The sequence below is a fragment of the Maniola jurtina genome, chromosome 6 (assembly GCF_905333055.1).
Source record: "Maniola jurtina chromosome 6, ilManJurt1.1, whole genome shotgun sequence".
NCBI lineage: Eukaryota > Metazoa > Arthropoda > Insecta > Lepidoptera > Nymphalidae > Maniola > Maniola jurtina.
This window is the reverse complement of record NC_060034.1, coordinates 12,536,976-12,553,204: the sequence shown is the minus strand read 5'-3', so window position 1 is coordinate 12,553,204 and position 16,229 is coordinate 12,536,976. Positions and strand designations below refer to the sequence as shown.

The 16,229-nt window shown below is 36.9% G+C and overlaps 2 protein-coding genes across 10 annotated transcripts; one reads left to right on the top strand and one right to left on the bottom strand.

Annotated features, from left to right (window-relative positions):
* Positions 1-2,230: 2,230 nt before the first annotated feature.
* LOC123866224 (tenascin-like) lies at positions 2,231-7,582 on the bottom strand. Of its 8 annotated transcripts, none has more exons than XM_045907662.1 (10): positions 7,341-7,582; positions 6,370-6,516; positions 5,845-5,899; positions 5,460-5,572; positions 5,182-5,349; positions 4,904-5,068; positions 4,449-4,598; positions 4,020-4,199; positions 3,260-3,408; positions 2,523-2,660 (listed from the first exon to the last, which is right to left on the bottom strand). In XM_045907662.1, exons 1-9 carry the CDS (start codon positions 7,420-7,422, stop codon positions 3,287-3,289), a joined length of 1,182 nt encoding a protein of 393 aa, XP_045763618.1. In that variant the 5' UTR covers positions 7,423-7,582; the 3' UTR covers positions 2,523-2,660; positions 3,260-3,286. The 8 variants fall into 8 exon arrangements, with proteins under 8 accessions (XP_045763611.1, XP_045763618.1, XP_045763610.1 ...); XM_045907654.1 differs by having other exon boundaries at positions 5,460-5,627; positions 5,732-5,899; positions 7,341-7,580; XM_045907657.1 differs by having other exon boundaries at positions 5,182-5,295; positions 5,460-5,627; positions 5,732-5,899; positions 7,341-7,580.
* A 1,257-nt stretch (positions 7,583-8,839) lies between these two features.
* LOC123866231 (uncharacterized 30.3 kDa protein-like) lies at positions 8,840-10,671 on the top strand. Of its 2 annotated transcripts, XM_045907672.1 has the most exons (3): positions 8,840-8,999; positions 9,033-9,145; positions 9,882-10,671. In XM_045907672.1, exons 2-3 carry the CDS (start codon positions 9,052-9,054, stop codon positions 10,664-10,666), a joined length of 879 nt encoding a protein of 292 aa, XP_045763628.1. In that variant the 5' UTR covers positions 8,840-8,999; positions 9,033-9,051; the 3' UTR covers positions 10,667-10,671. The 2 variants fall into 2 exon arrangements, with proteins under 2 accessions (XP_045763628.1, XP_045763627.1); XM_045907671.1 differs by lacking the exon at positions 8,840-8,999 and having other exon boundaries at positions 9,006-9,145.
* The last annotated feature ends 5,558 nt before the right edge of the window (positions 10,672-16,229 follow it).

Here is a 16,229-nt window from a genome sequence, read left to right as displayed (position 1 = left end):
CCATACACATAGTAGGTAACACTTAGAATAATGAACATGTAAGTACTCATATTACCGCAAACACACATATCAAAAAAAAAATATATATATATATTATTACTATCTATTTAACAATATAAAGAGTTCCACACTTTTGGTAGGTACTTTCAGGCATATCCGACGTTGGTGACACCTCCTGCGGTAGAACTTTGCGGGTTATGGATCTTCACTACCGGTATCACATTAGGGTTCGCAATGGAGTTCGAACCGGCAATTTCCTTCCGCAGCCACGTTTTTATAACGATAATTTAATTCTTATCTTAAGATAAAAGACCTCTGAAATAAGAATAAGTTCGACAATTTCGCGAGATCAATAAGGCGAGATGAAATTTACTGAGAGCCATCATTACAGACTCCAACAAGTAACAACTGCCAAACTGTCCAACTCTGTAGCGATTCTTTTATTAATTGAATGAGGTAACTTGACAGGAGTAATTGATTAGATTTCGATAAGTAAGTAGGCTGTTCTCTCGGATCAAAAATTTCACTGGATGTAGTGAAATATTCAAAATGCGTAGGTATATATATATATTTTTTTTTTTCAATTTATAACCAGACAGACACACTTTCGCATTTAGTATGGATTTCGTCGTCGATCGAATTTTAGAATTATGTGCCATGCCCATTGCCACTTCAGCTTCGCAACCCTGATTCTCCTAAATGGCGTTAGCAGCATCGTTCGGGCGCAGTCAAACTGCATGAATATAAGTCACGTCGGCTTATATATTTTTAAGAAGCGTAGATTAAGTCTACGCTTCTTAAAAATATGTATTGAACTTAATGGCCGATTCACACCAATTGTGTAAAACCACACTTCAACAAAAAAGTGTGATATTCAATTCAAGATATCCGGCGTAATGAAGTCACGTTCGGGAATGAGGGTAGGTGAGACGAGGTTGTGTAATTAAGGGCGCCATTATATGAACTAGTGAGCGAATGCCGCGGCGTCGCGTCGGCATTTCGATATTCCCTCCCATTCGTGATCGTTCAACTGATATGGAATATTCTACATAGCTTTCGCGTCATTGCCTCGATGAATTCTCATTGAAATTAATACCCAGCGAAGGAATAAGGGTTATCTAACACATATCAACTGGGATCCGGATCGGCATCGCCTCAACTTGAGGCATTTCGTATTCTTTGTATGGAACTCCTTTTTTAGGTTCCCGTACCCTAATAAAGGAAAAACGGAACCTTTATAGGATCACTTTGTTGTCTGTCCGTCCGTCTACCCGTCTGTCCAGAGTCCAGACGTCCGCCTGTCGTGTCTGTCAAGAAAACCTATAGGGTACTTTCCGTTTACCTAGAATCATGAAATTTGGCAGGTAGGTAGATCTTATAGCACAAGTAAAGGAAAAAATCCGAAAACCGTGAATTTGTAGTTACATCACAGATGAAAATGTTAATATGTTTCAATTTTCAGAGTAAGATAACTATCCTAAGTGGGGTATCATATGAAAGGGCTTTACCTGTAAATTCTAAAGCAGATTTTTATTTATTTTTATGCAGTTTTTGACTTATCGTGCAAAATGTCTGAAAAAATACCGGAGGACTCGCACTTGGGCGGTTTTTTTAATAAGCTAGCGATCCACGAGCGGTCGCTATAGTGCGTTTCATCGAATAGTACCTATGGCGTTATGTTGGCTCCCCTGTCTGTCCAAGTCATTGGCACCATATTTGCATAAGAAGACGCAGATTTTGTTTATTTTCATTTGATTTTCATTTCATTCATTCAGGAAAATCAAATGAAAATAAACAAAATCTGCGTCTTCTTATGCAAAATGGTGCCAATGACTTGGACAGACAGGGGAGCCAACATAACGCCATAGGTACTACATATTCGATGAAACGCACTATAGTCGTGTGTTTAGTATATACGTCCTGCCGGCCATGTTATGTATGTATGTAGACAGTTTGATATCTAGACAATAGTAACTCCTCAACTCACGCAAGCTACTTCTTAGTTAGTTAATTAACTTAGTTGTAGTGGTAGATTTGAATTGCGGCCGTTAATTAAAACTTACCTAACTTAACATGAGTCACGTACTTACTTAAGTTGTACAGTACTGAACGCATGTCTTCCATCAGATTGTTTTCAGAATTACGGTTCATTTCCAAGTTGAATTGATTGACTGATCTATCTAGCCTATCTGGAGTTTCATAATAGGTATCTTTGGTTAAAATAAATAGGAAAACAGCATTATTATTTATTTTGTTTTATCATATCGTAAAAAAGCTTAATCTAAACATCACATAAAATTTTAATGCTTTGTTCCTTATTTACAACATAATGATAAAACAATCGTGGCATGGTTGAGTATGACAACAAAATTTTTCTTTAGGAGACAGAGTAAGGTAGCGAAAACTAAAGTTGAAAGACACATACGTAATTCTTACGGAAGATCAATGAAATGAAAGGTGCTCTCCATTAATAAATTAACAGTTATTCGAACATACCGTCATCAAAACTTATCAATTGAAGTTCTTACATTAATCTACGGATTACACACACAAACAAGTACCACCTCGGCATGAACCGCCGATGTAGCCCCAGCTGCGACACATAAAATAGCAGTTGACATTGTTGCATGCTTGCCACGACCTCTTTTCATCTTCTTCATCTGTAACAATGTAAAATAATAAAATAGCAGTCAAATAGCAGAAAGCCCAAAAAATAAGTTTCTAGCTTCTAGGTATAAAATGTAAGTGTAATTTCCATACAATCTTTCATTCCCTTACAGCCTTTTTTTGCATTACAATGTAGCTTATGTCCTTTCTCAGGCTCTAGACTAAGTAAGTATAATATGTATCTGTACCAAACATTTGAATCGGTTCAGTAGTTTAAGCGTAATTGCATAACACACAGACAGACAGATTCGCATTTTATCTAACTTGGCTTTTTGTCGTATAGCCCGATAATTACGTTGGATTTCAAAAGTAGCACCTATTTATTTTGAGTACCCATAGCAACCAATATATACCTGGTAAAACTTAAAATTAATTATTATTAAAAAAAAATTGTGTTAAAAAGTGGTTAGTTAGTTAATTTGGTAAATGTTACATATTTTAAAAGTACATAAAGTTAAGTTCAGTTTTTAGTAAAAAAATATAAGAGAAGCAGAAGTGTGTTAATTGGTAAGTAGATGATAAATTATTATTAGATAGTTATTTATTTTACATGCTAATTTTTCGGATGGTAAAATTATGAGATTGTAGATACCTTATCGTAGCTATAACTATGAGTTTTTTAAAAACACTGGCATGTATCAAATCTGCACCAACCCCCGTTGTATTTTAACCGTAGGCACATCATGTTGCATGTGGCTGAGTTACAGGCCCTCAACGATCTTATAACTTCTTCATCTTTACCTGTATTAAAATAATATGCTATTCTCTAAATCAACTCAACCCATCCCTGGCTCGCCACTGAGCACAGGTCTCTTCTCAAAATGAAAAGAGTTCACGCTAAAGTCCACCACGCTGGACGAGTGCGGATTAGCAGATATAGCCTTTGAGAATATTATGGAGAATCCTCCGCAGGTATGCAGGTTTCCTTACGATCTCTTCATTTCCGTTAGGAAAGTAATAAAGTGAAAATTTTAAGTTAGAAGTGCCTGCCTGGGATCTCTAAATCTACGTCACTCAATTTCAACGCTGATGCAGTGACAGAATCCGCTTATTTACGGAGTTTTTGGCGTTCCGTACGTTACCCAAAGGGTAAAAATAGAGCCCTATTAATGTCATTCTGCTGTCTATCTGTCTGTCCGTCCGTCTCTCCTTAAACATGTCACAGGTCTCTAGCTCGCATACTAAATGAGTTACAAACTTGAAATTGTGGTATTTGATGTGTAAAACGTTGGCCCAAAACCAAATATTGAATTAAAATTCAACTAAATTATTTTTCAGGGGGGCTCCCATACCTATATGAAAAAGGGGCCCAAAAAAATATTTTTTTATAAAATAGAAAACAATTATAATACCTCTCTTGTTGCAGCGGCACTTGTCCAAGAAGCACGATCCTCCAGGAAAGCCTAGCTCTTGACACCCCATCATACAAGCCAGCGGGTCGCAGTTCCTTACGGCCTTGGTGACTACTGCATTTCGTGCAACTGAATTAACAATATCCTCCTTTATCTCTTGGCCCAGCGAGATTTCAAGACCTACAACAGAAACCCTTAGCTAAAAGATACCCGTAAAGTAAACTAGGCAGAAATTAAAGCGTACAGAAAAGGATATGTAACGCTAATACGCTTGGCAGCACGGTTTTGCCGGTGATACGACCACAGACCTCAAAGTTCTCCTCTGAGTCAGGGAGGTCGTCAAAAACCCACCCATGTCCAAACTCCGAACGGATTATAGCGAAATAAGCTTGTGTATCTATACAGTTTTTATACTACTTAAACCAATACCATCAGCTGTTCTTAAAGCATTGCTACACTTGCAAGTATTTCCAATGCACACTCCGTATCGATATCCAAGAAGATGGCATAGAATGCTGCATCCAGCATTAGTGCACCCAGCCTGGAGCTGTTCTTCAACTTCCCTTTCCATCATTGTCTCTGAAAAAAAATATCTGCAAATTATTTCAAAGCATTAAGGCATCTAAAGCCTTTCTTATTATAATAAATAAATAATTATAATAATTTGTGCTGATATTTGTACGAATCGAGTTCTCTCGAAAAAGTTAAGTTTTCTAACTACCTACTTATTTATAAATATTTTTTAATAGATTTCGCTGGTAATAGATAAATGAATATGTATTATGTATATCATTTCCTTCCAATAGTTCTGTAAACGATTAAGAAACAAGTGCTAGCAAAACTTCTTGTGATAATAATTAAATCATGATTTTTATAAGTGGTACCTGGTTCTTGTCGAAAGTTGTCACACTTGCAGCGACCGTTGACGCATACACCACCGGGTAACTTCAAGCGACGACACAGTTGATCGCATGCGTTGGGGTTACAGCCACCCAACTCTGTTCCAATAGCACTATCCAGACTAGAAATATCATTTTGTTCAAGTATTTCTGTAATGACACAGAAATAAGTATTAGTAAAATATTTCAGCAATGACACATAAAATAAAATATGATACTATAATACTGATAGCTTCTAGTGATAACATGAGTTTCATCAGTACCTGGTTCTCGTCGGAAGTTGTCACACTTGCAGCGACCATTGACGCATACGCCACCGGGGAACTTCAAGCGACGACACAGTTGATTGCAGGCGTTGGGGTCACAACCACCCAACCCTGTCTCAATAACACTTTCATCCAAACTTGGTATATCGTTTTGTTCGAGTACTTCTGTAAATAACACAGAAACAGTATAAGTAAACCATTTCAGCTATGTCACATAAAATAAATGGGTATAACATACTGATAGCTTCTAGTGATAACATCAATATCATAAGTACCTGGTTCTTGTCGAAAGTTGTCACACTTGCAGCGACCATTGACGCATACGCCACCGGGGAACTTCAAGCGACGACACAGTTGATCGCAGGCGTTGGGGTCACAACCACCCAACCCTGCCCCAGTAACACCTTCATCTAAACTTGGTATATCGTTTTGTTCAAGTATTTCTGTAATGACACAGAAATAAATAAACCATTTCAGCAATGTCACATAAAATAAATGGGTATAACATACTGATAGCTTCTAGTAATAACGTCAATATCATAAGTACCTGGTTCTCGTCGAAAGTTGTCACACTTGCAGCGACCATTGACGCATACGCCACCGGGGAACTTCAAGCGACGACACAGTTGATCGCAGGCGTTAGGGTTACAACCATCTAACCCTGATCCAGTTATACCTTCATCCACACTCAATATATCATTCAGTTTACGTTTATCTATAAAATAAAAATAATTTCTAAAAAAAACTATAAAATAAATTGTTTGTAGAGTATTTATACATCCATGGTAACAGTCTTTCAAAATATTAGGGAGAACAAGTGAGTACGCAAACACTGGTGCTCTCTCTATTCCCTCACTCTGAGTCCGAAGTGATGGAAATCCGACACGACCGGAGAGAGATCAGGCGCAGTACCGACAGATTTACCCACTCTCTGAGGCACAAGGGTGAAACAGTCTCGTTGATATAGCAGTTGCAGGCCTCGTCATCCAGAGTTGCACATGCTGTTCAACTCTGAACGATGAGGCCCTGGGTTCGATTTCAAGGTCGAGCCAGAAATATTTAGGTATTTATTGGGTCTAGAAATTCTAATAACAAGCATTTTTATTTTTTATGGATATCAACTTATTATACAATTATGACCAGGACCAGGTATGGTAGCGCTCATACTAAGGCCAAATCGTTTACCATTGTCTCGGTGGAATTTCCTGCATTCGCATGTATCGCCCACGCAAACTCCGGAGTCAAACCCCAAAAGCCGACATGTTCGGTCGCACGATCCATCGTTACAGCTTTCCACCTCATCGAGTTTGTTTGTTCTAATGGTTTCCACATCTAAAGTAAAACATTAAAAACTATTTAAGATACTAGATATCAAGTTATAATTGACAGATCTTTTATCGTTACTTAACCACAGCTAGATTTAGGAGTTAGAACACGAAGTTCAGTGAAAAAGTCTTTAAAATCTAAAATTACCTACTATGTTTGGAGACATCCGCCTTGTATTGATGTAAATCTACATAAAAAGTACAAAGGCACATGTATTTATATAAAATATTTTCTAATTACTATACAAGTACATAAACATGAAGTATCTTATTTTATTTCACTAACAATCTTCTTCTTTTAAAGGATTTCTTTGGAGGCAGGACCCTTCCAGTATTGAGAAGGATTGAATGAATTCACATAATCAGAATGACATTAACTTTCAATACGATACTAAGTAATGAAAAATCCTTCGGTAGATATTTTGAAAGAATATTCGAAAGTCCAAAATCAAGGTTTGCCAGGGAGCTATAATTTGAACGATTAAAACTAGCGGATCACGTCAAGAATTCTGCTATATTATGTTCCAAAACGCGAGTAGCCGACGTTGGCTTTGCAGCCGCATAACTTAAATTGGGACTAGGCAGGGCATGTGTATATGTGTATGCCAGATGACTTTTGGGCAAAATTTACTTCTTTCTGGACCCCTCAGAATCATCAAAGTCAGCGTGGTATGGCGTAATGAATTAGATTTTATAGTTAGGTAGCCCGAAGAAGCCCTTAGAGTGTGGTGTAAAAATCGAAGTAGAAAGGACTTGGCCTAGTCTTGGGACAGTTGTACCTACAGGCTAATTAGGATTAGAATTAAAATCCGAAAGTGATGCTAAACTTACCATCTTCATAAGTATTAACTGTAATCGCAGCGTTTACTACACACAGCACCGCAATAAAAAAAATACTCTCCAAGGGAAACATTATCAGGAGATTAAACTATATGCCCCCACAGTGTATTAAATAATACTAAAATTAAATTCGCTCCTGTTTTCTTTTTAAATAGGGCGATAGACGGGACTTAACCGGGTGCGGTCACCAAAGCCTATGAACGATGGTTAGTCACATAACATGCATAGCATTGTCCATCGTTTATGTATTTATTTTGTTGAGATAACGATAAATAATATACAGGGTCCTATGGTTGGATCAGTTGATTCTTACTTTATTATTTGCATCATACTCTACCTACTTTTGTTTAACTAACTTTTGAAATCATGAGTATATGCCACCTGAAAGATATAAGTACTATTAAAATAATATATTCTGTACTATTAATTACATAATGCAGGTATTATAATAGTAACTAGGTATAAAAAGAAAGTGTTTTCAGCTAGAACAATACAATTTTCCGTAAGTACCTATCAGTTGTTAGAGTGGCGTTGGTAAGTAAAAGGTGTATGAGATAGCATTTTACTGGAATTTTATTGTGAAATATCTCTTTTTTCACTTCTCTAACTAGGTAGGTACCTACTTCTTATCATACAATATTACGCTCCTTCATAAAAATATGCATCAATAAAAATATTACCTTATTCTGGTGCAATCGGGTTATAATTATAAGTAAAGCTACGTACCGCAAGATATAATCGAGTTATTTATAGTACGCTACAGGTCGAGATGGCAATCGTGGTGGGGACGCCCCGCAAGCCCTTACTGCCCCCGCGCTAATCCGGTGCGGGATAGCGAGGGAGACTTGCAACCCGGCTAGCATGGGCAGTAGATAAAAATTATATCCCCCGATTATATCCACTGATGTCATAGAAATCAGTGGATATAATCGGGGATATAATTTTTATCTACTGCCCATGCTAGCCGGGCAGATGTGCGGGACGTCCCCCATTACACCCCGATTGCCATGTCGACCTACACGTGTGGTTTGAAATCATTCATAGATTAGATAGGTACTTATCCTAAGTGTCAAGTGGATGAAACACTAGGACAAACAAGTGAAATGATTCTAAAGGATTAGTCATACAGAATCCATGTTGTGGGCGTGCCTTTGATTTTATATGAAACATCTCAGTTCTCAATTCTCACACTGCACATTAGTTAAATAACGTTTATATTCATAGTGCGCTCCAAATGAATGAAGTTTGGCTCAATAAAATTTAGTAGATACGTTCTAGGAACTAATTTCTGCGTCTGGAGTTCTCCGGATTTCCGTTAAAATATATTCGGGTTCAAGGATTTACATTTTACATACATATAAATCTTTAAGCCCGTGTAATTTTAAAACTAGGCATTTTTACGAAAATCTGGCAAACCACAACCACTGTGACGGAGTTAATATATCGGCTGTAGCCCGTTTTACCCAATGCAATTCGCAATGTACCTACCCCGCGAGTTCCATTTCATTTCATATACAAAATCAAAGGCTGCGCGCCGGGAGGGATATCTGTGTGACTAGTGCTTTATTACTTTGAACATCCCTTACTACTTACCTATTCCAACGATCTAGTTTATAGCCACTAATCAGTTTACACAAATTGTTATTTTCCTTTATAAAGTGAGTCTTAAGTTTGATACTGCAGTCGAGAAGCTTCCTTCAGCATGCCTGAAAATATTTTTCAACTAGTTTTAATAACAGTGCTGTTTACGAGGTGCGTTGTTTGGAATGAAGATAACCTACTGAGGCTACAGATAGGTAAGTTACTAACTTAAAGTGCATAACTTAAAGTTACATATAGTACATAATATATACCACATTTTAGTTGTGTAGGGGTATTTACTGCTTAATATGAATGCTACTTAGTTTGATGTCATTCTCTCTCTGCGTAGAATATTCTCCATATCTGAGGCTTAAGTATTTGTGTCGTCTTCAATTATAACACAATAGTGGTTTTCTTTGGGTAATGTGATAGACTCCTAGATCCTTTACACACGACTCGAGAGTTCGACTTCGTCTTTTAGGTTTATTGATTTAAATAATGTGATAATAACCGGGACCGACACCTCACCTGCGAGACAAGGAGAGTACCGAATTTGAACCCCCAAAGTCGGTCACACATTCAGTTACCAACTTGGATAGGTAGGTACATAAACGTTTTTTTGAATGGAAAAGCGCTAACCTTTAGTATCTTTACGTCCTTAGTAATACAGTTGAGTAAGATCAGATTGGACGGATAAATTACTTACGTAGGTGGATACAGGTAAGTGAAAAAAGCTGCAACGACTGAAATATTAACGATGCTTTGACTCATCTCAAATATTTTCAAAAATATTCAATCACGAATAATTTCAATTAATTGGAAGCGAAAGGAAAATACTGAAATGTGTAACTTTAAAAAAATGGGTCAATTGACTGTTAAAAATTAATGAATCTGTGTAAAGCATATTTTTTTAAACGCGTAGACTTTAATAAAATGCATTCATGATTTCAGGCGAAAATGTTGCCCCTTCAAACCAGACTATAAGGACCTACATGAGCGGCGTCGACCTGGGGATAATCAATATGGAAAAATATCCATTGGAATCCTTCCACAGGGACGAACAAAACATCTTTAGGGACCTTTACATAGAGTATGCCTCTGTTAACGAAATCCTACCACTTAGCTATGAAGAATGGCTTATTATGAACAACTTTGGTATACTACCCGATACCCAGGAATCTTTGTATGAAAAAAAAATTATTAAGCGTAGTGTAGCGCAAAACAAACGACGCTTTATCAACACTGTGAGAAAAGGAGATATTCTAATCACAGGCCGTGGTATCGGTGGGTTGATTGGCCACGCAGCGATTATGACTACGGATAACTGGGTGCTTGAAATGAGGGGTGGTGCAGGGTGGCAGAATGGGATAAAGGATAACAACCGCCAGGTTAAGAAGGACAAGTGGTTTGATGAACACAGGTCTGACTGGACGACCGTGTATCGTTGTAAAGATGGAATTGCCGCTAGAGATGCTGCGGTATGGGCGGACCATACATACTACAACCCTAGTGGAGGTTTAACCAAGACTAAGCACATCACATATAAAATAACCCCGGATATATGGTCCACGAACCCAAGCTACTGCTCAAAACTTGTGATACAAGCATATTATTTTGGCACGGGGAAGAAAAAAGTTGTAAAGAACCTATCCCTTATTGGTAGAATTATTGTACCCACTACAATCCCGAACTATTTCTTAAGTCCATACACTCTTGTGAATAAAGGCAAATATTAATATTTATTGATATTATTTTATTTGTTGAAGAACGATATTATGTAGGTACAATATTTTTGTGAGGTAACTATTTAGTAGGTATCAAATCATTATAAAACCAACAATGGTTATAATATTACACATAAACAATCCCTTAAAAAATTGACAGGTTTAAAAGTAGATAGGTTTATCTACTTTTACAACAGTCAATTTTTGCCTGCTAATATTTCCCGCAGAATTATCCGCTTATTAAAAATTATAATAATAATTATTGCATTATTTTTCGATTTGTCTATTTGGTTTATTTCAGAGATTGTGTACAACGGAATTAACCAAAAGTAATTTCTATTTTGAAATAAAATCATGTAATAAGTAAAATATTTTTCTTTTTTAATAAGTAGCGCCTTTTATATATTATATCCCATGCTGATCATACGTTATAGCACTATCGGAGGCATTGGCATCCATTGATCGTGCAGTATCCACCGTTGCGATATCCCCGCTGTTTGCAACGCGCGATGCAATCGTAAAACACACATCCAGGCGGAGGTTTCACCATGATCGTCGCACGCTTGATTATTTGTTTCTTTTGTATATTGTGGGAACCTGGAAAATATTATTTTCTTTTATATACATTCCTAGCTTTTGCCCTTGACTTCGCCCGCGATGGTATAATTTATAACCAACTAGCCGATGCCCGCGACTTCGCCCGCGTGGATTTAGGTTTTTTGAAATCCCGTGGGAACTCTTTGATTTTCCGGGATAAAAAGTAGCCTATGTGCTAATCCAGGATATTATCTATCTCCATTCCAAATTTCAGCCAAATCCGTTTAGTAGTTTTTGTGTGAAGGAGTAACAAACATACACACACACACACACACACACACACACACACACATACAAACTTTCGCCTTTATAATATTAGTGTGATAAGTACCTAAAGTACCTACCAACCTAATAATTATTGTAGTTATCTATCAGTAAAAGAATTTTCCTTATCGGCTAGCAAGATACTAACCTGAATGACAAGCTGCATGCCTGAGAGTTCTCCATAATGTTGTCAAAGGAGTGTGACGTCTACCAACCTGCACTTGTTCAGCATGACCAAACCCTTCTCATTCTGAGAGGAGACCCGTGTACCCATCCCCAGTAGTGAATTGGCGCTGGGTTGAGTTGATGATGAGACTCAGCTGTGTCCTTTACTATCACTATCAGTAAAAATAATAAACTTACATGTTACAACTAATTAAAATTATGCTATTAGAGCCATTCATTCCCAAGCTTTCTAGGCAACTCCGTACCTACCTGAAAATTTTTAAGAAAAATCTTAAATAAAAAAAAATCTTACTGTTTATCTCCTCACTGTCACCTAAAGCCAGAACGGCAATGAAGAAGATCGCTAGCACCAGCCAGGGTTTCATCATGGAGACAAGAATTGACTGCAAAATATCTGGACCTAGAAATGCTATTTATAATATTTTTGCCCGCAAATCTCATCATTTCTTTTACATTTTGTGATGAGCATAAAGACACTTTTAATTCGTATCGTATCGTATCGTTTTATATACATTACCACATGTTTAAGTGATAGTAGAAAGAAAGGCAAAGATAAGAGAGCAATGGTTGAAAAGATAGCATAACATGAAATATTTCGTATTGTCTGTGTAACCAGTTAGTCATGCTGGGGGATTAACCGATGTCAATAACCCAACCTGCGAGCAAACTGACAATATTAGCATAGTAATATCAAGGTTAAGTGGATGGAACGATTGACATTTCATTTCTCAAACTTTTTTGTTATAATATAAAGAAACAATAGGTAGGATACCTTAATGCTAGGTAATAAATGTAGAAACAGTTGTGAATACACGTAACTTCTAAAACCTCAATTTACAGGTCTAAAAAATAATGCTCTCTAAAAAATAATAATGTACTTTAGTATCAAAAACTAGAATTTCTTAATTCGTAAATTAAAACCTAACATTAGGTCTTATTTCATGTAGGTATCGACATTCCGAGTACTTGTACTATGTACATATTAACATTAACATGTTGGTGACGCGACCCCCCATCTGCATCAGTTCAATTTTCAGTTGATCACTAAACGCTGTCCCGTTCATGAGAATATTATAAGTAATGATAGAAAACACTCGCAAGCGCTTTTATAAAAACTCTTTCTACTATTGAAATAAACGTGATATAAAGGTCTTTGGACTCTACAACTTTGAACTGAAAGCTTAAGAGGGGTCTCTCCGTCACTCGTTTCATACAATCGTAGTTCCAATTTCATTTGAATATTAAGCAACCAAAGTCCATGAATTTTTGCAGACATATTCTAGAAACTAATATCTATGTCTGTGGTTTTCCAGATTTCTGTATAAAATATTCGGTTTCAAAGTTACGCGGTCTTAAAAATTTTCATACAAATCTTTGAGCCCCTGTAATTTTAAAACTACATATTTTTAGAAAAATTTGAAACACCACAACACAGATATTAGTTTCTAGAATATGTCTGCAAAATTTCATGGACTTTGGTTGCTTAATATTCAAATGAAATTGGAACTACGATTGTATGAAACGAGTGACGGAGAGAGCCCTGTTAAAAATTGTATGCAAAGCCAGTCCCGGAGCTAAGCGTACGAGCAAGGAGCTTGTGGCCGCTCAATGTATTTGCAATTCCAAGAGCCTACGAGTACTTCCCACGTTAGCTGCGATGGTACACAAACCTTTAGACCATATTATTATAAGTAGATATACTCGTAGACTGCTCCTTAGCTAATAAGGACCATAAATTTTCGTTTGAACTGGCTCAATATGACACCGATTACAATGCTGTAGTACCTAGTCCTAGTACCACAGAGTAAGGATGGAGGAAAAAATACTTTTTATTTATTTTTATTTTCATAGCGCCCATTTTTAAAATAGTATCATTTGTAGTTATAGCGGTAATAGAAATACGTAATCTGTGATTGAACTCTTTACTTATAACGATTCACGAGATACAGCCCGCGGACAGACAGACGGACGGATGGACGGTCAGCGGAGGCTGAGTAATGTGGTAATTGGGTACCATTGGCTCCGTTAGGGTAAGGAACTCTAAAAAATGAAGTAAATGTGTACCTACTTCATACTATATTATGTCAATAAGTAGGTAGATAGTAAAAAAAAGGCCGAATTGGTATTATAATTTATTGCACCATAACACAAATGACATGTTACATGTTAACGGCAATTAACTAAAACGGAAGTGTAGAATAAAAATTAAGATTAATTATTTAAATAAAAACAACTTAAATGAAAACTTTAAATAAATTTAATATACCTACTTCACACACACGATAAAAAAAAATATAACAAACAAACACAGTAAATAATTTACAAGCCCTTTTAAAAATTACAGCGACTTTTTATCAAACGTCCAAAACGCTCGCTTAGTATGGGAGCTTGTATGAAATACACAGATGTGACGTCATAACATTTAGCAAACTTAAAACTAGGATCGAATGTGGTCTTTACGAATTTCGGAAGACACTCTATTTAATAAATACTAAGATATAATATATTTTTGGCATAGGCGTCATCCCCATTAACAAAGTTATTTATTACTTAAACTATGGTCCTATGGAAGATCGACACATACAGGATCCGTGATTGCAGTATCCGTCGCTCTTACCCTGAGTCTGGCAGTAAGATACACAGTCGTAGCGACACTGGTTACTGCCTATGCCCGCTGATTCAGCATCTGAAAGATCCATGATATACATTTATAACACCCCCGACAAGTGAAGATTACAGTAACTAGAAAAGAGCTGATAACTTTCAAACGGCTGAACCGATTTTCTTGGATTATAGCTAAGAACACTCTCGATCAAGCCACCTTTCAAACAAAAAAACTAAATTAAAATCGGTTTATTAGTTTAGGAGCTACGATGCCACAGACAAATACACAGATACACACGTCAAACTTATAACACCCCTCTTTTTTGGGTCGGGGGTTAAAAAGAGCAACTGTTGAGTTTCGTCATTCGAACAGAGTGGTAAACACAGACCTAGCATGTTTAGAGACTATGACGTGTCCTATATGACAGTTGACTTTGACTATGTGTCCTATATGACAGAAATTTTTGACTTTGACTATCATAGAGACGCTGACGCATGGAGCTCGAAGACGCTGCACTTTGATATTATGAGATATGCGTCATACAATTCCCTGTATTTAAAGTCTTACGGTTCTTGTGTGTGCAAACCTTTACTTTCATACAAGAGTTGAAATGAATACAAGATAAATGTTTATTTAAGTTGTCCTACTTGTAACGTAATACCTACTGGGGAGACAGTTTTGGGAAAATGGGACGAATTGTATTACGAAAGTATCACGAAAGTAGGTCGACCATTTACCAACTTAATATCACAGGAAAGTAAAACGTATTTCGTGTGTATATTCAAAGTAATTGTTTCATAGTTAATTTGGTCGAGTTCCAACGTAGAATATTAATTTATACTTATTTACATTATTATCACAAGGTCTAACGTAATTCTTTCGATATTATCATACCACTTTCTCTATCTGTCTGTCTGTCCTCATGTATGTGATACCTTCTGCACGACAAAATATGTTATCATTTGTGATGCTAAGTGAACATGAGCACATGAGTAAAGATCGTCATCGGGCCGTTGGTATATAGCTTCCCCTCTGTTCTTACTCTGTGCGAAGTGCCGACTAGCAGACGTCAACTCCAGCAAGCGGCAAGTCACTAATTGCATTGTACAAACATTCGCAGTAGGTAAGTCCATTACGGCAAGGTATTCCATTGAAAAGTAGGTAAATACTCGCAACTTTATCCACGTGGATTGGTACATGTTTTCTAAAAATCCCGTGGGAACTCTGTGGTTTTCTGGGATAAAAAGTAGTCGATTTCCGCCCCCGGGATGCAAGCTAACTATTCTGTACCAAACGTCAAAATTAGTTAAACGATTGAGCCGTGAAAAACTAACAGATAGACAGACACACTTTCGTATTTAATATTACTATAATATTTTTTTCCTTGTGCATAAAAATGAATTATGCTATGTGTAACCTTGACTGTTACAAATTGATACTGATAAGATTTATTGGTGTTACGTTGCTTAACACACTTCATTGTTTCAAGGGCTGATTTTTTAACGCTTGCCAGATTTAAGAGGATCATTGTCAACGATCCCCCGTCGATTTCCTACGTATGATATTATTGTTCTCATCTCTATCTGCCCTGGTTCGTGTATTCTCGGTTCCTAGATCGGTGCATTTGTGATAACCAATTCTAATTGCTGTGATTGGCTGAATTTACCATGTTCTTGCTGCGACAGTGAGTTTGAGCCACTAGCGGAACAATGTTAGCCGGTCAGAAATGATTGCAATTAGTCAACCTGTATGACGTCCGTGTTCTGTTTTTGATTACAAAAAAGAAAAAATTGTTGTTGCAATCATCAATTTTAGCAAATAGTGAAAGAGAGTCGACCAATCAGAGGTCACAACTACCGTCACACTTTCTGTGAAACTATGGCAGTAGGCTTACCGAGTAATGAAAACAATTTTTCATTCTGT

Excerpts from the sequence above, each read along its gene's own strand:
- LOC123866224 (XM_045907654.1), bottom strand. The coding sequence starts at position 7,422 with ATGTTTCCCTTGGAGAGTATTTTTTTTATTGCGGTGCTGTGTGTAGTA. Across the intron at positions 6,517-7,340 it reads AGTTAATACTTATGAAGATG|ATGTGGAAACCATTAGAACA; the intron begins GTAAGTTTAGCA and ends GTTTTACTTTAG. Across the intron at positions 5,900-6,369 it reads GAAATTCCACCGAGACAATG|ATAAACGTAAACTGAATGAT; the intron begins GTAAACGATTTG and ends TTTATTTTATAG.
- LOC123866231 (XM_045907672.1), top strand. The coding sequence starts at position 9,052 with ATGCCTGAAAATATTTTTCAACTAGTTTTAATAACAGTGCTGTTTACG. Across the intron at positions 9,146-9,881 it reads CCTACTGAGGCTACAGATAG|GCGAAAATGTTGCCCCTTCA; the intron begins GTAAGTTACTAA and ends TCATGATTTCAG.